General features: G+C 40.1%; 1 protein-coding gene across 1 annotated transcript; it reads left to right on the forward strand.

Annotated features, from left to right (window-relative positions):
* Positions 1 to 3,873: 3,873 nt before the first annotated feature.
* Positions 3,874 to 5,598, forward strand: LOC100794494 (protein NSP-INTERACTING KINASE 1-like). The gene is made up of 5 exons (XM_026129125.1): positions 3,874 to 3,895; positions 4,114 to 4,305; positions 4,393 to 4,469; positions 4,970 to 5,305; positions 5,392 to 5,598. The coding sequence occupies exons 1-5, from the start codon at positions 3,874 to 3,876 to the stop codon at positions 5,596 to 5,598; spliced, it is 834 nt and encodes a 277-aa protein (XP_025984910.1).
* The last annotated feature ends 22,077 nt before the right edge of the window (positions 5,599 to 27,675 follow it).

The following is a 27,675-nucleotide window of genomic DNA, read 5'->3' on the forward strand; positions in this document are numbered from 1 at the left end:
TATTGCTATTTATCTTTTGCCTTTAAAGAAGTTTATTCTGAATTATCTTTTGAGTAATTCATGTTAAAGATGCATTGTTAATCTAAAGAGAGAGAGCAAGATTTAAATTGGGGAATAGTTCTTGTTATCTTAATTCAACCCCCCCTTCTTAAGATATCTGAGGCCACAAGGTCCAACAGTTTTCACCTTCTTGCTAAGCCAATCTGTTGGCTTAGCGAGCATCCGCTAAGCACAACATTCCTGGGCTAAGCGCGAGGAAGAATCCAGAAGAAGATGAGCTGTATAGGTTCGCTAAGCGCACCGCTTCATCTCTGTAAGCACACCGCTTCAATTCATCCACTAAGCGAGAAAGGCGTGCTAAGCCAAAAATCACTAACATGCGCTAAGCGGTCCATACGTGCGCTAAGCGCACGAGCACGAACAAGGCCACCTATTTAAGCCTGAAATCAAATTTTGTGAAGGGAGTTTGGACTGGGATTCAGAGCTTTGCATGTCTAGGGTTTCTAGAGAGAGAAAGGTCCACGTTCCAAAGAGTTTTGAGAGATTTTGCTGTGTAAAGATCTGCAGAGACCAGAGGTCGAAGCAGGAGCCGGTTTGAGAGCTTGAGATGAGTTTGTGAGTGATTGTGAGATCCTAGAGGTGAAGGAGACATCCTCACCACTTGTAGTTTTGTAATCTTTCATCTTGTTCTTCTCTTTGTTTTTAAGAAGGCTTCCTAGTATGGAAAGCTAAATCCTCTGTTGGATCTTCCCTGTAGGTACCTGATGTAAATATATGTTTATCTATTTAATAATGTTTTGTGTGTTCTTTGTGCTATCTACTTTTCATTCCAGTATGCCTTTACCTTGATCATGTTGGATCAAGTGGCCTCAGAATGATTAAGAGGGGGGGGGGGTTGAATTAATTATGAATGTGTTAATTAAAAGAACACAGCGGAAATTAAAAAGTGTAGGGAAGAAGAAGACAAACACAAGATTTATACAGGTTCGGCCACAAACCGTGCCTACATCCAGTCCCCAAGCAACCTGCGGTTCTTGAGATTTCTTTCAACCTTGTAAAATCCTTTACAAGCCAAAGATCCACAAGGGATGTACCCTCCACTTGAGCTGATCCACAAGAGATGTATCCTCTCTTGTTCTTAGTATAACAATCCCCAAGTAGATGTACCCTCTACTTGTACCACAAAGGATGTACCCTCCAATGTGTTGGGACAAAGAATTCACAGGCAGTTAGTCCTTTGAATCTTTGTAAGGGGAAACAAAAGATATCTCAAGCGGTTAGCCCTTTGAAATCTTTAGCTTAAGGGGAAGGGAAGAATCAAAAGAATTCTCAGGCGGTTAGTCCTTTGTTCTTTTGGCAAAGGGAGAAGAGAATGGAAAAGATGAATAGCACAAGTTTTTGAACAAAGAACTTTTCTTGGAAGAGAAAGTGTTGATCAAAAAACTTTTAGAAAGATGAAGAAAAATGAATCATAAAATTCTGTAGAAAGATATTGAAAGATGTTTGAGAGATGATGTTGAAAAAAGATTGAAAGATAGATGATTCAAAGATGATTGATTATTTAAACTCATGCCATGGTCACATATTTATAATCTCTTGATGACTCAATTCAAAGCTTATGACTCTTGGCAATTTCTTTAAAACTAGTCACTTAAAAAAGTTGTGACTTTTCAAAAAATCTTCAGAAACAAGTCACTTGAAGAATTGTGACTTTTGGAAATGTATTTTTCGAAATCAATCACTAGTAATCGATTACCATTAAGGTGTAATCGATTACACATCAACAGATGTGACTCTTCATTTTGAATTTTGAAAATTAAAACGTTTAGAAGCTCTGGTAATCAATTACAAGTATTGTGTAATCGATTATACAAGTTTAAAATTATTTAAAACTGTTTAAACATAAGTTGTAACTCTTGAAATTTGAAATCTTAACGTTTTAAAACACTGGTAATCGATTACTACCTTCTGGTAATTGATTACCAGATAGTAAAACTCTTTGGTAATGATTTTGTGAAAACTTTTTGTGCTACTCAATGTTTTGAAAAACTTTTTTAGTACTTATCTTGATTGAGTCTTCTCTTGATTCTTGAATCTTGATCTTGATTATTCTTGAATCTTGATTCTTGAAACTTGAATCTTGATTCTTGAAACTTGATTCTTGAATCTTTTCTTAACTCTTGATTCTTTGGCATCATCAAAGTAACCTTGGAAGACATTGCTTCCGCAGATCACGTAGATGCATGGTTTGTTATGGTCATTCAACAATGGAAACTGGTCTGACTCTAAAGTCCTTGATAGTGCAAGGCTGAGTTGTCATGCTTTCACGAGGAATCGGAGTGCGATAAGTTAGTTGAGTATGTGTGTCTTAATGCGATCCTGGTTGAGTTGAGTCTTACAAGAGGAATCTGCGAACGATGCTTGATCAGGATTAGGCTAAGCTATCATGAGGAATCGGGGTTTAGTATTTTAGGAGACACCATAAGAACACATAAGCATTGTTAGATAGAGAAAATCTTGTTAGCATCAGGCACCTATTAGGAAGACCAACGTGTTCTCTACTTGTTTTTACACATCATTTATCTTGCGTGATTTTATTTCTTTTTGCACAGATAGTTTATACACTTGTTCATATTCACACTTACTTTTACACAATAGACGCTTATTTGCTGAAATAGCTTACCAAATAACACAAGTTCCCCGAGTGTTCGATACTCGGTTCTTACCGTTTTATACTACTTGTGCGATCCGGTGCACTTGCTGGAAGCTCAAACATTTAACCCCATAAGCTTAAGTTCCTTCAACTGCACAAGGCTCTTAATGTTTGAAGAGTATCCTTGTGGGACTTTGACTTGGGGCAGACACTGACAAAAACTTATCTTCTCCTTTCTGGACAAAGTATGACAAGCTGGAGGCAAGTAAATTTTTTTACCATTAGACATTGGATGCAACTGCAATCATATGCCCATCTCAGCTAGATCTCGACGGGTATTTAGACCATCTTTCGTCTTGCCTTGAATGTTAAGGAGCGTCCCAATGACACTGTCACATACATTTTTCTCCACATGCATAACATCAATACAATGTCTAACATCTAGATCAGACCAGTAAGGAAGATCAATGAAAATGGACCTCTTCTTCCATATGCAAGTCTTACTTTTATCCTTCTTTTGGGTATTTCCAAATATAGTGTTCAGGTGTTCAACCCACTGGAAGACCTACTCACCAGTCAACGTATCGGGGCAGTTTCGTGCTCTTGACTTCCATTAAAAGCTTTTTTCAATCATCTGTAAGGGTGATGAGGTTTTAGAAAACGGTGATGCCTAGTGTACACTATTTTTCTAACATGTTTCAGTTGTATGTAGCTTGTGTCTTCTTCACAGATGGGGCATGCATGATGACCCTTAACACTGTAACCGCTGAGATTCCCATATGCTGGAAAGTCATTAATGGTACAAAAAATCATTGCACGCATTTCAAAAGTCTCCTTGCGAAACCCATCAAACACTAAAACCCCCTTGTCCCACAACTTTCTCAGGTCTTCAATCAACGGACTTAGATAAACATCAATGTCATTTCCTGGCTGTCTTGGGCTCGATATCATCATAGACAACATCATGTATTTTCACTTCATGCACAACCAAGGAGGCAAATTGTAAATTACTAGTAGAACTGGCCATGAACTGTGTTGAGTGCTTAAATTGCCATATGGATTCATTCCATCACTGGCTTGTCCAAGCCTAAGATTTTGTGCGTGTTTCCTAAACTCCGAATACAAACCATCAATCTTCGCATGTGAAATTGGACCGTTGGGAGCTTCTTTGACAAAAACAAAGGGAAAACAACAGAATGAGCAGCACCTGGAAGTCCAAGATGGAGGATTTGCAAACAATAGGTAAGGTTGAACGATTTGCAAATCAAGAAGATGGAGCAAACAATCCATGGATTTTGTATAATTTTTGATGGACTTTGTCTCCACCATCCGGTGGAGACAATGATATAACAAGCAAATATTCTTTGTTGTTAATGGTTAGTGGATCATAAACATAGACCAACTTAGTAGGCATATCATGATTTATTCTTCTATTTTTAACTCAACTTTTCTTCTTTCAGAACAACACCGTCAAGAGGTTTGCCTTGGAAACCTCAAGAAGTTCCACTTTAGAGAACTTCAGCTTGCTACAAATAACTTCAGCAGCAAGAACTTGATTGGAAAAGGTGGATTTGGAAATGTCTACAAAGGGTATCTCCAAGATGGTACGGTTATAGCAGTAAAAAGGCTTAAAGATGGTAATGCCATTGGAGGTGAGATCTAATTCCAGACTGAAGTTGAGATGATCAACTTAGCCATCCATCAAAATCTTCTTCGCCTATATGGATTCTACATGACAGCTACAAAGAGGCTCTTGGTTTATCCCTACATGTCAAATGGCAATGTTGCTTCCCGTCTAAAAGGTAATGTCTATTCTGTACAGCTAGATACCAGTTACTATATATATAGAGTTTAACACACAATTTGGTTATTTAAAATGGTAACTTGTGTTACTTTAATATTTTAAAGTTTATGTTTTGTACAAATTGATCCAAAAAGTTTACTTGTTATGAAGTTAGTTATGAACTAAACAATTTTATCTCTCAGAGGGCTAATTTACTAAACAAAATCTTTCAGGGACCAAAAACAGTCACTTTCTAGGACCAAATTGCATGTTAGCTTGTATATGTATCCATCTTGGGTTTGCTGTCATACACATGAAACTTTTTAATACACATCCCAAACTTGGATGCACTTCCAATTTCCATAAAACCTAAGTAAAAGAAATGTTTTGAGTTTCCCAATAAAGCCTTTAGTTTATGAAAAAGGGGTATTCATTTATCTTTTGATGATATAGCCTAGCCAACTTTGGACTGGCCAACAAGGAAAATAATAGCTTTAGGAGTTGGAAGAGGCTTGCTATATTTACACGAACAGTGCGATCCAAAGATTATTCATAGGGATGTGAAGGCAAGAAATATCTTGCTTGACGATTATTGTGAGGTTGTGGTGGGAGATTTTGGGTTGGCAAAGCTATTAGACCATAGGGATTCACATGTGACAACAGCAGTGAGAGGCACTGTGGGGCACATAGCCCCTGAGTATCTCTCTACAGGCCAATCTTCTGAGAAAATAGATGTATTTGGGTTTGGAATTCTGCTTCTTGAACTGATATCTGGCCAAAGAGCTCTTGACTTTGGGAAAACAGCAAGTGAAGAGATTCAGGTTCTCCAAGAGCAAATGAAAGAAGCACATGCTTCTGAGATGGATTCAGTGAGACGAATAACTTTGGAGATCAAAGAAGCCATAAAAACACTTTAGGAAAATAATTTGATAAAATTATTGAGATAGAATTGAAGATCAAGCAGCTTTCATTTGAGACAGAAACCGCAAGAAGGGAAGAGGAAGAAATGAGATCCAAAACACAAGAGCTGAAGAAAGACGCTGAAAAATCCAAAGCAGTGGTAGAAGAACAAGAGAAGAAACTAGAGTTTTATCTAAAGCAAGCTGAGGGTGCAAAAGCATCAAAACAAAGAGCCATTGAGGAGATGAAGATGAAGACATGATTGACAAAACAGAAACAACGACAATGGCTCAGGTTCAACCAATCAACAAAAGAAGGAATGAAGTGGACAGAAAGGTCGAGGCAAACCTTAAAGCAATAGAGGAAATAAAAGCTGCAATTGATATGGCTCTGAGGGATGCAGAGATGGCAGATTCTACAAATTGCAGTTGAGGGTGAACTGAGGCTTGTTGAAGAACAGTGTGTGTGTATGTTTTCCACTTTCATTATTTTTTTTCTTTAATTTGAGATGCTATGTGATGCAATCCTACCCCGCAAGGGCATTGGATAGAAGACTCCAAGTAGATTGGGTTAGAGATCCAAGGGAAGACCCTAGGGTTCTCATGAGCCTTAGGATAGATTTCGAGCCCATGGGCTAAGTATGAGCCCACTTATCTTTGTAAATATTAGAATAGGTTTTTCCTTCGTTTGGGCCTTGTATTTTTTGCCATTCTAGTAGTATAGGGTTTTAGCCTTGTATTTCAGGGCATTTTGAGTAGTCTTTGTAGTAGGGACTTTTTTTTTGTATTTTCATGTATTTTGTCAAGGAGGTGAGCTTAGTTTTTAGATGGGTGTGTGTAGCTAAGCTCTAGCTTCTCAAGGAAGCTTTTCAAGGAGGTGAGCTTAGTTTTTAGATGGGTGTGTGTAGCTAAGCTCTAGCTTCTCAAGGAAGTTTTCTCAAAGAAGCTTCTCAAGGAAGTTTTCTTAAGAAAGCTTCTCAAGGAAGCTACCTAGTCTATAAATAGAAGCATGTGTAACACTTGTTGTAACTTTGATGAATGAGAGTCTTGTGAGACATAACTCAAAATTCAACTTCTCTCCCTTTTTCTTCCTTCAATTTCGTGCTCCCCCCTCTCTCTTTCTCTCCCTCTTTCTTTTCCTCCATTGAAGCATCCTCTCCAAGCTTCTTATCCAAGGCTAATCTTGGTGGTGAAGCTCTTTCTTCCATGGCTTATTCCTTAATGAAATTCTGATACCAGGGGACAGATGTCGTACAGGATGTCATGACATCACGCTTCAGAACATGCAGTTTATGTGTGTCTGTATGAACAGATTAAACAAGTAAATAACACAAGAGAATTGTTAACCCAGTTCGGTGCAACCTCACCTACATCTGGGGGCTACCAAGCCAGGGAGGAAATCCACTCTCAATAGTGTTAGTTCAAGGTCTAACAGCCCCTGTTTACAACCTTCTCACCTAACCACTACCCGTGCGATCTCTACCTAAGACCCAATCTTAGATATGAGAACCTCTGCTCACTCCCTCTCACTCACACTCCCGTGTTTACAATTAAGTCAAAGACACACCAGAGATCAACTCTGAACAAAAGAGATCAACTCTACACACTAGAGATCAACTCTAGACACAAGAGATCAACTCTACACACATAGGTCCAACACTTGATGTTAGGGTACCATCAAGGTGGCTCACAAAAGACTCAAGTCCCAAAAACTCACAAACTAACTTTTCAATCCCGGACTTGGTACAGAACTCGTGCAGCCTCCATGTCTTTATAGCCGTGTACGATTCTGGGCTGCAACTTCTTGATGCTGGATGAGATCTATCACTTTCCTGAAAATCTGCAGTTAAAGAACTAAAAGATAACTTTTGATCTTTTAGTTTGAATCTTTAATCTTTAATCTTTAATCCCTGAACGAACTCTTCTACTTTGAAATTCGAACTATAATGATCTTTTAATTCGTTCCTAAAGATAGATCTTCTTATCTCTTGCTAACTGCACAATAATCTGTTAAAGATATAACAGATTTATGTGTCCAGTATTTTCGGGCAAGATGTCAGGACATCGTATCCGACATCGTGGATCCTGCAGCTTTAATGCTTCACTTGACAATTTATCTTGACTTATGCATTGTGCAGCAACTCCAGTATTTACGGGCAGGATGTCAGGACATTGTATCCGACATCGTGGATCCTGCAACTTCACTTTTGCACTTGACTTTTATCTTGCATTGTACAGCAACTCCAGTATTCTCGGGCAGGATGTCAGGACATTGTATCCGACATCGTGGATCCTGCAACTTCAATTCTTCATTTGACATTTTATCTTGCCTTGTGCATTGTGCAGCCCGATCTCATTCCTTGACATAACGTTGGACATCATGTGCAGCAACTCCAGCTTTCCTTCATTGTCTAAGTGCTTATGTTTTAACAAAATCTTAGCCAATCTTTTAAAGCTCAGTAGAGCTAAACACTAACAATCTCCCCCTTTGGCAAATTTTGTCTAAAACATACTTAGACACTTCCTGAGCAGGTACGAGCAGTTATGCAAGTGGGATTAGCAACTTCCATTATCAGAGTAATCAAGCACAACGGAAATTCTTCAAGTTGCAAATCTACAAGTCTTCTCCAGGATGTCAGGACATCTCGCGTGACATCAGCTTTCTGCTTCTGCTCCCCCTGTCTTCATGCTTACTGCAGCATCTTCTATCAGCTACTAGTCTTTTCCAGGATGTCAAGACATCTCATGTGACATCCGCTATCTGCTCCCCCTGTCTTCATGCTCTTACTGCAGCATCTTCTAGTAGCTTACAACAGTCATCATCAGCAGCAGTCTCCCCCTCAAACTCATATTCATACAACTCCCCCTCAAGATCATGAATCATGCATACATCGTATCCTACTATCCTACTGCCATACATCATACATTCAACATAATCATGCATAATAGCAAGCATAATACTATTACTCCCCCTTTTTAGACATAAATTTGGCAAAAGTAGGATGCATGAAATTAATGTGCAAATATTACAGACCAATAACTAGTAATTGTTCAAGGGACATGCCCCTTTAGCTAATAAAAGTGAAAAGCAAGCATAAGGGTCTGATGATCATGGGGTGGCTTCAGAATCATCATCTGATTCTGTCTCTTCTGCTGCATCTTCCTCTTCCTCAGCAACTTCTTCTTCTTCTTCAGCTGCTTCTCCTTCTTCCTCAGCTGCTTCTTCGTCTTCCTCAGCTGCCTCTTCCTCTTCTTCAGCAGCTTCTTCTTCTTCTTCAGCTGCTTCTCCTTCTTCCTCAGCTGCTTCTTCATCATCAATGCCACTCTCTGAGAGCCTTTCGATCAGCCGTTCCAGCTCCATTTTCTTCTCTGTGGTGGCTTTGATGGTTGCTTCCAGCACCTTGCATGTGTCCTTGAGTTCAGCAATCAAGGCATCCTTGGACACAGCACCTGAAGCAGCAGCTTTCCCTGATGTCGAGACAATGTCTGGGACATGTGTCCCCTCAAACAATTTGTAATGCAGGGATAGAGGCGATTCTCTTTTCATCACAGAGTCAGTGTAGTTTAACATATTGGGATGCTGACTCAACATAATGCCACACAATACAGTAGGGAAGGCAATGGGTAATTTGACAGCAAAGGATTCTGAATGCTTAACAGTTTGATCAAAAATATAGTTTCCAAAATTAAATTTGGACTTGGTTCCAACAGCATACAGAAATTTACCCAAACCTGTGGCAACAATGGAAGTATGATTGGTGGGAACCCAGTTTGCAGCTCCAATCCTGTGCAGAATTGCATACTTCACACTTAGCTTCCCTGCTGAAAGCTTCCCTTTCTTTGGCCAATGCTGGACTCGTTTGGCAGTGATCTCCTTGGCAATCTGATGTTCAGAAACATCAATATCCACCACTCCTTCAGTAGGTCTGCCCAGGTACTTGTTAATCACAGCAGGGGAGAATTTAACACACTTTCCTCTGACAAACACCTTTTGATACTCATCACTCTTTCTGTTAGTTATGTCAGAAGGAATGTTGACAATGAATTCCCTGACTAAGCCTTCATAGCAATCTCCCAACTTGCTGACAGTCTTCAGCAGTCCAGCAGCCTTGATGAGGTCCATGATCTCCTTGCAATCCAAGGCATCTCTTCCCAGTTCTCTTTCAACCGCAAGTCTGCGTTGATACACATATTTCCACTTTTCAACATTGCCAATGGAGTGGAAAGAGATGTTGTCCAATGGTGCATCAGGAACATTTCCAGGCACCTTTCTTCCAGATTTCTTAGCCCTCTTAGATGTCGAGACATCTAGTTCGACATCATCATCAGAGTCGGATGAGGAAATTTCTTTCCTCTTCTTGGAGGGGATAGCAACCTTGCTTCTTCTGGATGTGGCAGGAGTGATTGGAGTACTTTTCTTCTGGGCCATAGTCTTGATTCTTCCAGACCTCTTAAGGGGGGTTTTTCCCTTTCTGTTTTGAAGTCTTTCCGCAATGCCAGGTGCCAACCTGTTGGCAATGGGTTCTTCATCAGATTCGACTTCTTCTAAGTCAATGAGGTCACCTGGAGCAGGTTCTGGTGCCCTTGGTGCAGGGGTCTCCTCTGCGGCTCGATCATCTTCCTCTGTTGATCTCTCTTTGCTGGGGGAAGAGAGTACTTCATCATTTGGACCGGAAGATGTTGGAACATCTTTCTCAACATCAGGCACGGAAACACTTGGGGTGGAAGATGTTGGAACATCTTTCTCAGCATCAGGCACAGAAGCATCTTTCAGAATGCTACTCACAATACTGCGGATTTTCTTGTCCATCTCCGTGTCTACTTCCCTAGGACTCGTTGCAGGGCTAGGGTTTTCAGCAATCTTCACTCCCTGTGGTCTTCTGGGAACCAGTTTCTCAGGGACAGAAGCTTGACCAGGAATTATTTGTATGGGTTGGATGTTGAATTCTGGTTGTTCCTGGTGCGGAGATGATGGTACAGCGGGTGAACCAGAAGCGGAAGTTTCTTTTGGTGAGGAAGCCATGGAAAAACAGAGCGTTTGGAATGATTTCGTAAATCTCAGAAAACTATTGGGAAATGCTGGAGAAAACACGAATGCCAAGCAGATATAAATTTGAATGAAGAATGTAGAGGGGCGTGCGAGGCAACGGTCGAATTTGCTTTGTGGTGAACGTGCTATTAATGTTAAGTGATTCGTTTGGGCACGTTCAGATTGCAGTAGCTGCTATAATTCCTCTAGCAGACAAATGCCCAGCTTGCCCCTCAGTTTTTCAAACTGATTTGCATCCAAAGCCTTTGTGAAAGTATCTGCTATTTGTTCCTCAGTGTCAACATGCTTCAGTGTGATCACTTTATCATCAACAAGATCTCTGATATAGTGATGTCTAATGTCAATGTGCTTGGTTCTGCTGTGTTGAACAGGATTTTTAGAAATATTGATAGCACTCATGTTGTCACAGTACAATGTCATGACATCTTGTTCGACATTGTACTCCTTCAGCATCTGCTTCATCCAAACTAGTTGTGAACAGCTGCTTCCTGCTGCAATATACTCGGCTTCTGCTGTAGATAGGGACACACAGTTCTGCTTCTTGCTGAACCATGAAATAAGGTTGTTTCCCAAATAGAAGCATCCACCAGAAGTGCTTTTTCTGTCATCTGCACTTCCAGCCCAATCAGCATCACAATACCCAACCAGCATTGAATCTGAACAATGACAGTACATAATCCCATAGTCACTGGTGCCATTTACATATTTCAGAATTCTCTTTACTTGAGTCAAGTGACTTATCTTGGGATTGGCTTGATATCTTGCACAAACACCTACTGCATAGGTGATGTCGGGTCTGCTAGCTGTTAAATATAGTAAGCTCCCTATCATGCTTCTGTACAGACTTTGATCAACACTGGTACCAGCTTCATCTTTTGTCAGCTTCAAGTGAGTAGGTGCAGGTGTTCTTTTATGGCTGGCATTCTCCATCCCAAACTTCTTGACAATGTTCTTTGCATACTTGCTTTGTGAGAGGAACATGGAGTCTTCCATCTGCTTCACTTGGAGTCCCAGAAAATAAGTCAGCTCTCCAACAAGACTCATCTCAAATTCAGATTGCATCTGTTGGACAAAATGTCGAAGCATCTCATTCGACATCCCTCCAAACACAATGTCATCAACATATATCTGTGCAATCATCAAGTTTTCAGCATCTTGCTTGACAAAGAGAGTCTTGTCAATTCCTCCCTTCCTATACCCTTGCTGAGTAAGGAACTCTGTTAGCCTTTCATACCAAGCTCTTGGAGCTTGCTTCAATCCATAGAGAGCCTTCTTGAGCCTGTATACATGATCTGGATGAGTCGGGTCTACAAATCCCTTTGGCTGCTCCACATAGACTTCTTCATTCAGGTATCCATTCAGAAATGCGCTCTTCACATCCATCTGGTACAGCTTGAATTTGAGGATGCAAGCTACACCAAGTAATAATCTGATGGACTCAAGTCTAGCAACTGGGGCAAAAGTCTCATCAAAGTCTACACCTTCAATCTGAGTGTAGCCTTGAGCAACCAGTCTGGCCTTGTTTCTGGTTATGACACCTTCTTCATTGGTTTTGTTCTTGAAGATCCACTTGGTGCCAATCACATTAGTTCCCTCGGGCCTAGGAACTAGCTCCCAAACTTCATTCCTTTTGAATTGCTCCAATTCTTCTTGCATAGCATTGATCCAGAACTCATCAGTCAGTGCCTCTTTCACATTCTTGGGATCAATTTTGGAGACAAAGCATGAATTGGAGACGATCTCAATCTCCCTTGATCTTGTAGTGACTCCTCTGTTTGGATCTCCTATAATCAGCTCCTTGGGGTGCATCTTCTGGATTCTAATGGAGGGTCTCTTGTCAGGTTGGTTGATGTTTGATTCATCTGTAGCAGAATCAGAGTTTTCTGCATTTTCTCCACTTTTAGCTGCATCTGCTACATTGTCTCCAGATGTTCTGACATCTTCTTCGACATCCTTCTTTCTTGCTGGAGTTAGATCATCAACAACCACATTGATGGATTCCATCACAGTTCTGGTTCTGGAGTTGAATACTCTATATGCTCTGCTGTTTGTAGAGTACCCCAGGAATATTCCTGCATCACTCTTGGGATCCATCTTTCTCCTTTGCTCTCTATCTGCCAAAATGTAACATGGACTTCCAAAGATGTGGAAGTGCTTGACAGTTGGCTTCCTCCCTTTCCAGATTTCATACAGTGTGGTTGGAGTGCCTCTTCTAAGTGTGACTCTGTTGTGGATGTAGCATGCTGTGTTCATGGCTTCAGCCCAGAGATTATAGGGAAGTTCTTTGGCATGAAGCATGACCCTAGCAGCCTCTTGCAAAGTCCTGTTTTTCCTCTCAACTATCCCATTCTGTTGTGGTGTAATGGCTGCAGAGAACTCATGAGTGATGCCTTCAGATGTGCAGAATTCAGTGAACCTGCTGTTTTCAAATTCTCTGCCATGGTCACTCCTGATTCTCTTGATGACACAGTCTTTTTCTCTTTGAAGTCTTAGACTCAACTCTTTGAATACTTCAAAGGTTTCTGATTTCTCTCTGATAAAGTTGACCCAGGTAAATCTGGAGAAATCATCCACAACAACATAGGCATACCTCTTTCCTCCAAGGCTTTCAACCTGCATAGGCCCCATCAAATCCATGTGGAGTAGTTCCAGCACCCTGGAAGTGGTCTGATGTTGAAGCTTCTGGTGGGACATCTTGACTTGCTTTCCAATCTGACATTCACCACAGATTCTGCCTTCTTCTATTTTCAGATTGGGGATGCCTCTAACAGCACCTTTGTCAATGATTTTCTTCATGCCTCTTAAGTGCAGATGTCCAAATCTTTGATGCCATATTCTGACTTCATCTTCTTTGGAGGATAGACATGTGGAGGAGTAGCTGGTTTCTTGAGGTGTCCATAGGTAGCAGTTGTCCTTTGATCTGCTGCCCTTCATTAGAACTTCACTCTTCTCATTTGTCACCAAGCATTCTGACTTTGTGAAGTTTACATTGAATCCTTCATCACACAGCTGACTGATGCTGATCAAGTTTGCAGTCAGTCCCTTCACCAGCAGTACTTTGTTCAGACTAGGAAGTCCATCATGAACTAGCTTTCCCATTCCAATGATCTTTCCTTTAGAGCCATCTCCAAATGTCACATAACTAGTGGAGCAGGGCTCAATGTTCAGCAGGAATTCTTTGACTCCTGTCATGTGTCGGGAACAGCCGCTATCTAGGTACCAATCTTCCTTAGCTGATGCTCTAAGTGAAGTATGAACAACAAGACTGACAGCCTTGTGTTTTGGAACCCACATCATCTTCTTTCTGCTGTTGCTACTTTGAGTTCCATGATGTGGATGGCCATGTAGATGATAGCAAAAGGGCTTTATGTGACCATACTTGCCACAGTAGTGACACCTCCACTTCTTTCTTTTGCTCTTTTTCTGCTGCGTTCCATGATGTCGAGACCGATGTTGTGACATCGTGGCTCCAGTCCTGTTTTTGGCAGGAACAAATTCTGTCATGGTTGTTCTGCCAGCAGACTTAGGATTAAATCCAAGTCCTCTCTGGTTTCCAGCATTCTTTCCAAGCAGCAGCACCTCATCAAGCGTATCTGAGCCTTTATTCAGCATCTTTATTGATTTTGTCATGTTTTCCAGCTTAGAGTTCAGAAAACCGACTTCTCCTTTAAGCTCAGAGATCTCCTCTTTATGTGCCTCCTTCTCAGCCTCCAGATCTGCAATGACCTTCTTCAGTTGTGCTTCTTGCTGAAGAATCTTCTCACTTTTGATGCATAGTTCTCTATAGGATGTAGCAAGCTCATCAAAAGTGATTTCACTGTCTGTATCACTTGAATCTTCAGCAGATTCAAATCTCCCAGTGAGTGCATTCACATCTCTGTCAGAGTCACTTTCTTGTTCACTCTCTGTATCAGAACGACATACAGAAAGTCCTTTCCTCTGCTTCTTGAGATGAGTGGGACATTCAGCTATGATGTGTCCATAGCCTTCACACCCATGACATTGAATTCCTTTGCTGTGACTGGGCTTTACATCTGACCTTTTCTGGTATTTGCTGCCTTTCCTGATGTCGAAAGGGATGTTCTGGACATGTGGCTTCTGCCTCCTGTCCATTCTGTTCATCACTTTGTTGAATTGTTTTCCAAGGAGCACAACTGCATTAGTCAGACCTTCATCAGTATCCAGGTCATACTCACCTTCTTCTCCTTCATCATTGGACACGAAAGCCAAGTTCTTGCCCTTCTTTTCAGCCCTATCCGAGAGTCCTAGCTCAAAGGTTTGAAGGGAACCAATGAGTTCATCCACTCTCATGTTGCAAATGTCTTGGGCCTCCTCTATTGCAGTGACTTTCATGTCAAATCTCTTAGGCAAGGATCTGAGGATCTTTCTCACCAGCTTTTCATCTGTTATCCTCTCTCCCAAGGCAGTGCAAGCATTGGCAATTTCAAGAATGTTCATGTGGAAGTCATGAATACACTCTTCCTCCTTCATCTTCAGATTTTCGAATTTTGTAGCCAAGAGTTGCAATCTGGACATCTTCACTTTGGAGGTTCCTTCATGAGTGGTTTTCAGGATCTCCCATGCATCTTTGGCCACTGTGCAAGTGTTGATTAGTCTGAAGATATTCTTGTCAACTCCATTGAATAGAGCATTCAAAGCTTTGGAGTTTCCAAGTGCCAATTCGTCTTCTTCTTTAGTCCAGTCTTCCTCTGGCTTCAATTCATCAGTGGGCTTTCCTTCTGTGTCCAGCATCTTGGGATGTTCCCAGCCTTTGATGACAGCTTTCCAGGTTCTGCTATCCAGTGATTTGAGGAAGGCCACCATCCTTGCTTTCCAGTATTCATAGTTGGTTCCATCTAGGATTGGTGGTCTGTTCACTGGTCCTCCTTCTTTCTCCATGTTCATCAGAATTTATCTCCCTAGATCTCACTCTGTGATTTCGAGTGTTGGCTCTGATACCAATTGAAATTCTGATACCAGGGGACAGATGTCGTACAGGATGTCATGACATCACGCTTCAGAACATGCAGTTTATGTGTGTCTGTATGAACAGATTAAACAAGTAAATAACACAAGAGAATTGTTAACCCAGTTCGGTGCAACCTCACCTACATCTGGGGGCTACCAAGCCAGGGAGGAAATCCACTCTCAATAGTGTTAGTTCAAGGTCTAACAGCCCCTGTTTACAACCTTCTCACCTAACCACTACCCGTGCGATCTCTACCTAAGACCCAATCTTAGATATGAGAACCTCTGCTCACTCCCTCTCACTCACACTCCCGTGTTTACAATTAAGTCAAAGACACACCAGAGATCAACTCTGAACAAAAGAGATCAACTCTACACACTAGAGATCAACTCTAGACACAAGAGATCAACTCTACACACATAGGTCCAACACTTGATGTTAGTGTAACATCAAGGTGGCTCACAAAACACTCAAGTCCTAAACTCACACAATAACTCTTCAATCCCGGACTTGGTACAGAACTCGTGCAGCCTCCATGATTATATAGCCGTGTACGATTCTGGGCTGCAACTCCTTGATGCTGGATGAGATCTATCACTTTCCTGAAAATCTGCAGTTAAAGAACTAAAAGATAACTTTTGATCTTTTAGTTTGAATCTTTAATCTTTAATCTTTAATCCCTGAACGAACTCTTCTACTTTGAAATTCGAACTATAATGATCTTTTAATTCGTTCCTAAAGATAGATCTTCTTATCTCTTGCTAACTGCACAATAATCTGTTAAAGATATAACAGATTTATGTGTCCAGTATTTTCGGGCAAGATGTCAGGACATCGTATCCGACATCGTGGATCCTGCAGCTTTAATGCTTCACTTGACAATTTATCTTGACTTATGCATTGTGCAGCAACTCCAGTATTTACGGGCAGGATGTCAGGACATTGTATCCGACATCGTGGATCCTGCAACTTCACTTCTGCACTTGACTTTTATCTTGCATTGTACAGCAACTCCAGTATTCTCGGGCAGGATGTCAGGACATTGTATCCGACATCGTGGATCCTGCAACTTCAATTCTTCATTTGACATTTTATCTTGCCTTGTGCATTGTGCAGCCCGATCTCATTCCTTGACATAACGTTGGACATCATGTGCAGCAACTCCAGCTTTCCTTCATTGTCTAAGTGCTTATGTTTTAACAAAATCTTAGCCAATCTTTTAAAACACTTAATGGATGGCACCTCCTATCACCTCTTTTCCTTTGTCTTCCGCTGCATCTCCATGGTAGAAAACCACCATTAAAGGACCTCATTGAAGCTCAAAGATCCAGCCTACATAGAAGCTCCACAAGCAAGCTTTCATCAAGTGGTAATCAGAGCACAAGAGCTTAAAGTAGGTGCTCCTTAAACCTCCATTTTTTTTTGCTTTACCTTCTCTTCCATTGTTGTTTCTTCATTTTTCTCCATGTATCTCCTCACATGTCTTGTGCTAAATTTTGTTATCATGATTCTTTAGAGTTTCCACCGATTAAACTTGCTATAAAAGCTAGATTTGATTTTCTATGGTTCAAATTTCTTGTTCTTGTTCTTGAACCATGAATTGTGTTGATTTTAGGTTCCTTTGAGTTTTTTTCATGTTATTTTTTATGGCTGAAACCTAAACCATAAAATTCTTACAAAAATATTAAATTAGAAGAAAACCTCAAAAATCTAGAGTGACTTGTTCACCTATCGTAGTTTTGTCATAGAAGTCATGTCTAGTCATGAAACTTGTCACATAAGATTTCTTATGTTGTGCTGAATTTTATTTTCTTGTTTCTTTGTCTAACTCATTTGCTCATGAGTGTATGAAATTATTTTAGCCTATTATTTGATTTGAGTCAAATCTTTCATGTTAATTAGTCCTTAACATGTTCATGCAAAATTCTTAGACAGTCTTTGATTGTGAACCTTTTCTTGAACTTTTAGGTTTCCTTATGATTGTGTCTATTGTGAATTTGAGTTTTGGTGATTGAATTGCTGGCTGAAATGTTGATCCTAAGTGAATATTGAACTCCTAAAACTGTGATAAACAATCCTAGTGAGTTCAACATACATAGGAAGGTTGAAAGTAAGCCCAAGGCAATCAATATACCATGCTTAAAAAACAAAATCACTGGTGCTGGCAACTTGGACACACAAACTTGTAAAAATTACTGAGAATTGGTTACTTCGAATTTTGAGCTGAAATTTTTACTAAATTTTATAGACATCTGGAAAAAAGTTAGAAAAAAATAAACAAGTGATTTGGATAAAAGTAAAAAATAGGAAAAATCACATAAGTTGGCAGGAAAATCAGTATCCAAAAAAAAAAGTGAAAGGGAATGTGCTTGTTGTTTTGGCTCAAAATTTATTCTATAATTGGTGCCTATGTTATACCAATCTTAGTTCCGAAATTTCAATTGAAAATTACTGTGAAAACAAGTGCCAAAGCTAGAGATTTGTTGAGTCTTTTTTTTTATAGTTTTTTTACTCTACTCTAGAGCCATTCTAAGTTTCGCTTTGAGTCCTAGCTTGCTTCTATGTCCGTTTCATTGCTTTAATTGTTGAGTAATCCTTGAAAAATTGTCTTGTTAAAACTCCATTGGTTTAGCTTTCATTTCATTTTTTTTGGTCTTTGGTTATTGCTTGTCTCTTTGTTTCCTTGTTTGTGGGTTGCCATATAGGGAATTGGAAGGAGGATTGGTGCCATCCCTTGAAGAATTTGAGTCAAGAAGAAAGTGGCCAACCACCTTAAGAGCTATTGGACTAAGAAGCACTCCAAATTGAGTGAATCACCAAAGAGAGAACAACCACCAAAATTGAGGACCGTTTTGTAATTTTGTAATTTGCAATATACTTACCTTCATTGCTTTCAAGTTTTGTAACAAAAAGGCCTTTCATTGGAAGTGTGTTGGGAGCCTCCAATAGGTTACCAAACTTCCATTTGTATGTAATAATTTTAGGCAATTTTTCCTTAGGATAGTGAGTGTTTTGTTGGGAACCTTGAATGTGGTCATCCAAACACTCTTAGAATTCGCCTAGTTTACATTTCTTGCTTACTTTCATAGTTTATTTCCTTTACCTTTCATTGTCAAACCGCCTAGATAGCTTTCCTTTTACCAATTAGTTTTTTTTACCTTATCTTTCACACCTCTTTTAGTGTTTATTTTGGCTAGTTTCAACTATAGTTTCTTTTACCTTTTTTTTTCAAACCTCCAACAAGAAAGAACCACAACTTAGGAACCAACATAAGTCATCATCCATCTAGTGTTAATGGCGAGGGTACTAGTCATAAAGATCCTTTATCTAGAATCTTAGATGAGTTGAGTTCCCTCAAGTTATGGAAAGAAAAAAAAGAGAGAAAAGAAAAAGGAAAAAAAAAGAGTGGAAGAAGTAAGTCAAGATGAAAAAAAGAAAATAAGAGAGGAAGAAAGAAGAAAAATAATGAAAGAAATGAAAAGAGAAAAGCATGCCTCCTATAGTAGTAATAACTCTTGCAAGAGCCTAAGTGAAGAACTTCGTGACTATTACGAAGGAAGGCATAGGTCACATCTTAAACCTCACTAGAAGAGAAAAGGAAAGAAAGCCTCAAGAGGCTAACATTAACCTCTCATACTTCCATGGGAAGGACAATGTAGAGGCAAACTTAGATTGGGAAATAAGGGTAGAGCAACAACTTAAAAAGAAGTCTACTTCAAAATCTTATGGCTCTGACTCTTATCCAAAGAAAGACCAAGGTCAAGGCATCTTAGGGGTGACACCTTCTAAGCCCAAAGATGATAAGGGAAAGACAAAGAAAAGCAAGCCCCTAAGGCTAGTATGAAAGAGAAAACTAGCTCTATAAAGTGCTTTAAATGTCTTGGAAGAGGACACATTACTTCTCAATGCCCCACCACAAAAACCTTGATTATGAGTGGCCAAGACATTTATAGTAGCCAACATGAGGCTACTACTTCACCTTCCTCTAGTGAAAGTGAAGAAGCAAAAGGGGAAGAATCTAGTGAAGAAATCAACCCCCAAGAAGAAGGACAACCATTAGTGGTTAAAGAGAAGTGTAAGGAGGTAAGTGTCTCCTCCAAGAGTTTAGCTAAGAAGGAAACTCATTTTACAATAAAGACAAATATTAAAGAAACTTTCCCTCTTAGAGAACCTCCACATTTTCTCTTTTGTAAAAAGACACTTGCTAGCATTGCCACACCTCTTGGGCTTGAGTTTATTCCTCAAGTAAAGAAGTTGTTGGATGGGGGTTTGGTTCGCAAGAGCTTAAATCCTTGTGCTTTGTTGGTGCCCAAAATAGGTATTATTAGGCACCAAGTCCCTAAAATAGGTGGTATGATGAATGTTTTGAGTGGTGCAACCCTCTTTTGTAAAATCACTCGTACACCTAACATCTTCATGGTGTGTGTACATAGGGACTCATTAGGTAGGTTTGTTCTTATTTTTGGTTTTAATACAAACTTAGGTACTCATCTGGGAAACCTTAGGTTTGTCATACTTTTTGGTAGGAATAATCAACATGAAAATACAGAAAAAGGTATGTTTTGTTGCATTACTTTTCTTAATTTTTCATATAGTGATCAAGGGGTTCCCATGAACCCTAAGAGAATAAAGGTCATTCCAGAGTGGCCCACTCCACCAAGTATAAGAAACATTTGGGGCTTCCATGACTTAACAAATTTTTACAAAAGGTTTATCTCATATTTTTCTATACTTTTAGCACCACTCATTGAGTTGGTGAGGAACCATGTTCCTTCATGGAAAGATGCCCAGGAAATGGGTTTTCAAACCTTACCTTACTTCAACATACCAAACACCACTAATACATATGTTTTTGTTCTTTTCACAGGTGTCGAGGGAAGCAGCCCTGAGTATGAAGAACCTCAAGATTTGAGGTCAAATCCTTTCCAAGGTGGAGGGAATGATGCAATCCTACCCCGCAAGGGCATTGGATAGAAGACTCCAAGTAGATTGGGTCAGAGATCCTAGGGAAGACCCTAGGGTTCTCATTAGCCTTAGGGTAGATTTCGAGTCCATGGGCTTAGTTTGAGCCCGCTTATCTTTGTAAATATTAGAATAGGTTTTTCCTTCGTTTGGGCCTTGTATATTTGGCCATTCTAGTAGTATAGGGTTTTAGCCTTGTATTTCAGGGCATTTTGAGTAGTCTTTGTAGTAGGGACTTTTTTTTTTTGTATTTTCATGTATTTTGTCAAGGAGGTGAGCTTAGTTTTTAGATGGGTGTGTGTAGCTAAGCTCTAGCTTCTCAAGGAAGCTTCTCAAGGAGGTGAGCTTAGTTTTTAGATAGGTGTGTGTAGCTAAGCTCTAGCTTCTCAAGGAAGTTTTCTCAAAGAAGCTTCTCAAGGAAGTTTTCTTAAGAAAGCTTCTCAATGAAGCTACCTAGTCTATAAATAGAAGCATGTGTAACACTTGCTGTAACTTTGATTAGTGAGAGTCTTGTGAGACATAACTCAAAGTTCAACTTCTCTCCCTTTTTCTTCCTTCAATTCCGTGCTCCCCCCTCTCTCTTTCTCTCCCTCTTTCTTTTCCTCCATTGAAGCATCCTCTCCAAGCTTCTTATCCACGGGTAATCTTGGTGGTGAAGCTCTTTCTTTCATGGCTTATTCCTTAATGGATGGCGCCTCCTCTCACCTCTTTTCCTTTGTCTTCCGCTGCATCTCCATGGTAGAAAACCACCATTAAAGGACCTCATTGAAGCTCAAAGATCCAGCCTCCATAGAAGCTCTAGAAGCAAGCTTCCATCACTATGCGACTCAAGTTACAAGTTTATTTTTTAACCAGCCTGATATCAAAATTACATCTTTAATCATTTATCTGATCTATAAAAGATGTTATTAATAACAAAAGAAAATGAGTGTTTTGGAGCAAAACTAGCAGCAGCTGAGGCTCAAAGGAAGAGTATTTCATATGCATCACAGGAAAAATGCGATGAAGAATACCTTTATCATCAGATTTTGCAATGTTTTCAGGCACCAACGGTCTATGTGTAGAGATGACTACTTGGGCAGGGCATGACTGTATAATTTATGTTGCCCTTGGCCGTTGAATTAAGTCTGCCCTTGACTGTATAATTTATGCTGACAGCACAATTTTCCTAATTGCTAAGGCTTATGTTGTTGTCAATGACCCCTGCTATCATCAACTTATGAGCCACTTCTATATATAAACAGGTTAAGGGAGGGACCTATTATCCCATTACTGTCAAGAGGCACCTCAAGAGGGTACAACAGATTTTAGCTCAGTGCAAATTGCCCTACATATATCTTGTTCATTATGTGCTACAGTTTTTTCTGCCATTCAACTTGAGGACAATGTTTCAATTGAAATCATAGAAGCAAGAAATGAAAGACATATTTATTGTGATGCTGAATGGGCAAGCTATCCTACAGGCTAGCGCTCTACTACTAGATACTATATATTCATAGGAGGAAATCTGATCTCTTTGAAGAGAAACAAAATGTAGTGCAAAAGCTTAATATAGGGTCATGGCTTCAGCCACTTGTGAACTGATGTGGGTTAAAAAAATCCTCAAAGAACTTAAATTTTGTGAAGTTCAGCATATGTAGTTACATTGTGATAATCAGGAAGAACTTCATATTGCTCTTAATCAAATATTCTATGAAAGAACCAAACACATAGAATTTGACTACCACTTCGTTCAACAGAAGTTGTTGGCTAAGGAAATTAGTATGGGGAAAGTAGCTCTAATGATCAAGTATATCAATAGTGATTGGCTCAACAATCCAAATACTACTTTGTGAACACTCTTAGGGAAGTAATCAAATTATCCCAGCCAGAGAGTGATCTGAATCAACCAATTTTAGTTCAGGATGAGGAACTAAAACCTAGGTGGCTATAAAATAGAAGCCAAGACAAAGGTACAAAAACTGAAACAATGGAGATGGAAAAGATTCTAAGCATAGTCAAACATTGACCCAATAGTGAGGAAACTGGAAATCAAAAAAATTGAGGCAGTGGACACATAAGTAATGGACATTGAGAACGATAGGGGATACAACTGCAATGGCAGTAACAACACTAGGGAGGAAGAGATTCAAAAGGAAGATGAAAGCGAGGTGGAGGTAGAGACAAATTTGGTTCAGATCAAACAATCAAGGACATATCAAGGGCCAAGGTGGGAGATATCCTCTAAACTACTATGTTGAAAACAGAAAACATGCCAGCAAATGCAATTGGATGGGCTGCCGAAGATGATCTTAAAATCATTATGTCAAGAAGTTTGGAAGAGGGATGAAACATTATCAAGGAAAAGGGGATGAATTCTAGGAAGACTACAACTTGAGTAATAAAGTTAACAAACATTGCATGGGGGGAAGTTGCAATCAGCAAGCAGAACAGAATAAGGTCAGTCATGAGCAAACAATTGATGGACTCTAAAAGTCCACACAACAACCATTGATTAAAAATTTGATACAAACCCAAGGCCGAAGACCACCAAAGATTATGAAAGAGGAAAATAGAGTGCAGGTGTAAGGCAACAAAATGAGGTGTGATGCACCTAACCTAAGTGAAATTAAAGGGGGGGGGGGGGGGGAAGTGAAACTAAATGCCAAGCTGGCAGAAAGTTAGAGGCGGTGCATGTGCTCAGAGAGAATATAAGCATATAAGAAGGAATATGTGTTGGGAGTGGAGAATTATTTTGGACTAGTGGGAGAGACTAGGCCTCTCAAAAGCCTAGAACTACTTCTCTTTTTTTCTCCATTTCACCATTCATCATTGTATGCGTTGTCACTATCACGTCCTAGATCACTTTGATCAGACCTCCATCTAAATAGTAGAGTGTTTTCATTTCACTTCTCATCTATGGTTTTCTGGTCCCTATCAGTTGGTAAGTAGCAAGGGCTCCCTATTTACTATTCTAATTCCAAGTTCTTATCAAAATAAATATTACAACTAAAAAGACAGAATAGCATAAGACATGTCTGAAACTTGCAAAATATTATATCAAAATATATGACACCATTAAATTTCAAAATAGAAAATTGACTTCAACAAATAGTAATACACAAGGAGAAATGCATAGAGCAACTACACACACAGGTAACAAGATCAATGCCATTACCTTCAAACAAAATCAATGTAATTCTATTCAACTACAATTGAAATCAACATACATGTATAACATCAGATTATTTTGAACTTAATTAGAAAATAAGGAAATCAGAAAATCACCTTGCAAATGAAACTGCTAATGTACAAAAACAGAGCAGATTTGCAAAAATGAAATGAAAGCGTGAGTATGTTGCTACATATACCCTCAACAATGAACAACTAATATAGCCTAGTGTCATGAATAAATAGTTAATCACCCAAAAAACCTAGAAGGAATGTATCTTCGATTAAGTGATGAACAGGATGCTTAGAAGCCTTTTCAGAAGTCTAAGATGCTCATAATCTGAAAAGAACCAGCCACGAAGGAATGCTCAATGAAATGTACCTCAATGAATGCTCACAAGACATGAAATAAGTAGAGGGAATGCTCAGAATCAGAAAAGATTAAGCGAAAATAAGGGAAGCGACAATAAGGGAAGCATGCATGAGGATGCTCACCAGACCAGTTGCAGGTTCACTAGGGTGACGACGAGACGGCGGTGACGAGTTGCAAGATGCAGTGTCACAGAGGAGGGAGATGGCAGTGATGGCAGAGACAGGGTTTGCGAAACTCAGTGCGTGGGGAAAAGAACTTCATGTTTTAATTTATCAATAATGTTAGTGCTTAGCTTTACTAAGCTTTAAAAGATTGGCTAAGATTTTGTTAAAACATAAGCACTTAGACAATGAAGGAAAGCTGGAGTTGCTGCACATGATGTCCAACGTTATGTCAAGGAATCAGATCGGGCTGCACAATGCACAAGGCAAGATAAAATGTCAAATGAAGAATTGAAGCTGCAGGATCCACGATGTCGGATACAATGTCCAGGACATCCTGCCCGAAAATACTGAAGTTGCTAAAAGCATTGAAGCTGCAGGATCCACGATGTCGGATACGATGTCCAGGACATCTTGCCCGAAAATACTGGACATATAAATCTGTTATATCTTTAACAGATTATTGTGCAGTTAGCAAGAGATTAGATGATCTATCTTTAGGAACGAATTAAAAGATAATTAAAGTTCGAATTACAAACTAGAAGAGTTCATTCAGGGATTAAAGATTAAAGATTAAAGATAAAAACTAAAAGATCAAACTGTATCTTTTAGATCTTTAAGTGCAGATTTTTTCAGAAGAATGATAGATCTCATCCAGCACAAGAAGTTGCAGCCCAGATACGCTCACTGCTATATAAACATGGAGGCTGCACGAGTTCTGTACCAAGTCCGGGATTGAAGGGTTATTTTGTGAGTTTTGGGACTTGAGTGTTTTGTGAGCCACCTTGATGTTACTCTAACATCAAGAGTTGGACCTGAGTGTGTAGAGTTGATCTCTAGTGTGTAGAGTTGATCTCTAGTGTGTAGGGTTGATCCCTTTTGTTCAGAGAGCAATCTCTGGTGTGTATTTGATTTAATTGTAAACACGGGAGAGTGTTTGAGAGGGAGTGAGAGGGGTTCTCATATCTAAGAGTGGCTCTTAGGTAGAGATTGCACGGGTAGTGGTTAGGTGAGAAGGTTGTAAACAATGGCTGTTAGACCTTGAACTAACACTATTTTGGTGGATTTCCTCCCTGGCTTGGTAGCCCCCAGATGTAGGTGAGGTTGCACCGAACTGGGTTAACAATTCTCTTGTGTTATTTACTTGTTTAATCTGTTCATACTCCCAAATATAATCTGCATGTTCTGAAGCGTGATGTCGTGACATCTGGTACGACATCTGGTAGTGGTATCAGAATTTCAATTGGTATCAGAGCAGGCACTCGAAATCACTGAGTGAGATCTAGGGAGATAAATTCTGATGAACATGGAGAAAGAAGGAGGACCAGTGAACAGACCACCAATTCTGGATGGAACCAACTATGAATACTGGAAAGAAAGGATGGTGGCCTTCCTCAAATCACTGGATAGCAGAACCTGGAAAGCTGTCATCAAAGGCTGGGAACATCCCAAGATGCTGGACACAGAAGGAAAGCCCACTGATGAATTAAAGCCAGAAGAAGACTGGACAAAAGAAGAAGACGAATTGGCACTTGGAAACTCCAAAGCCTTGAATGCTCTATTCAATGGAGTTGACAAGAATATCTTTAGACTGATCAACACATGCACAGTGGCCAAGGATGCATGGGAGATCCTGAAAACCACTCATGAAGGAACCTCCAAAGTGAAGATGTCCAGATTGCAACTGTTGGCTACAAAATTCGAAAATCTGAAGATGAAGGAGGAAGAATGTATTCATGAATTCCACATGAACATTCTTGAAATTGCCAATGCTTGCACTGCCTTGGGAGAGAAGATGACAGATGAAAAGCTGGTGAGAAAGATCCTCAGATCCTTGCCTAAGAGATTTGACATGAAAGTCACTGCAATAGAGGAGGCCCAAGACATTTGCAACATGAGAGTAGATGAACTCATTGGTTCCCTTCAAACCTTTGAGCTAGGACTCTCGGATAGGGCTGAAAAGAAGAGCAAGAATCTGGCTTTCATGTCCAATGATGAAGGAGAAGAAGATGAGTATGACCTGGATACTGATGAAGGTCTGACTAACGCAGTTGTGCTCCTTGGAAAACAGTTCAACAAAGTGATGAACAGAATGGACAGGAGGCAGAAACCACATGTCCAGAACATCCCTTTCGACATCAGGAAAGGTAGTGAAAACCAGAAAAGGTCAGATGAAAAGCCCAGTCACAGCAAAGGAGTTCAATGCCATGGGTGTGAAGGCTATGGACACATCAAAGCTGAATGTCCCACTCATCTCAAGAAGCAGAGGAAAGGACTTTCTGTATGTCGGTCTGATGATACAGAGAGTGAACAAGAAAGTGATTCTGACAGAGATGTGAATGCACTCACTGGGAGATTTGAATCTGCTGAAGATTCAAGTGATACAGACAGTGAAATCACTTTTGATGAGCTTGCTACATCCTATAGAGAACTATGCATCAAAAGTGAGAAGATTCTTCAGCAAGAAGCACAACTGAAGAAGGTCATTGCAAATCTGGAGGCTGAAAAGGAGGCACATGAAGAGGAGATCTCTGAGCTTAAAGGAGAAGTTGGTTTTCTGAACTCTAAACTGGAAAACATGACAAAATCAATAAAGATGCTGAATAAAGGCTCAGATACGCTTGATGAGGTGCTGCAGCTTGGAAAGAATGTTGGAAACCAGAGAGGACTTGGATTTAATCCTAAGTCTGCTGGCAGAACAACCATGACAGAATTTGTTCCTGCCAAAAACAGCACTGGAGCCACGATGTCACAACATCGGTCTCGACATCATGGAACGCAGCAGAAAAGGAGCAAAAGAAAGAAGTGGAGGTGTCACTACTGTGGCAAGTATGGTCACATAAAGCCCTTTTGCTATCATTTACATGGCCATCCACATCATGGAACTCAAGGTAGCAGCAGCAGAAGGAAGATGATGTGGGTTCCAAAACACAAGACTGTTAGTCTTGTTGTTCATACTTCACTTAGAGCATCAGCTAAGGAAGATTGGTACCTAGATAGCGGCTGTTCCAGACACATGACAGGAGTCAAAGAATTCCTGGTGAACATTGAACCTTGCTCCACTAGCTATGTGACATTTGGAGATGGCTCTAAAGGAAAGATCACTGGAATGGGAAAGCTAGTCCATGATGGACTTCCTAGTCTGGACAAAGTACTGCTGGTGAAGGGACTGACTGCAAACTTGATCAGCATCAGTCAGCTGTGTGATGAAGGATTCAATGTAAACTTCACAAAGTCAGAATGCTTGGTGACAAATGAGAATAGTGAAGTTCTAATGAAGGGCAGCAGATCAAAGGACAACTGCTACCTATGGACACCTCAAGAAACCAGGTACTCCTCCACATGTCTATTCTCCAAAGAAGATGAAGTCAAAATATGGCATCAAAGATTTGGACATCTGCACTTAAGAGGCATGAAGAAAATCATTGACAAAGGTGCTGTTAGAGGCATTCCCAATCTGAAAATAGAAGAAGGCAGAATCTGTGGTGAATGTCAGATTGGAAAGCAAGTCAAGATGTCCCACCAGAAGCTTCAACATCAGACCACTTCCAGGGTGCTGGAACTACTCCACATGGATTTGATGGGGCCTATGCAGGTTGAAAGCCTTGGAGGAAAGAGGTATGCCTATGTTGTTGTGGATGATTTCTCCAGATTTACCTGGGTCAACTTTATCAG

This window comes from Glycine max, chromosome 7 (genome assembly GCF_000004515.6).
Source record: "Glycine max cultivar Williams 82 chromosome 7, Glycine_max_v4.0, whole genome shotgun sequence".
NCBI lineage: Eukaryota > Viridiplantae > Streptophyta > Magnoliopsida > Fabales > Fabaceae > Glycine > Glycine max.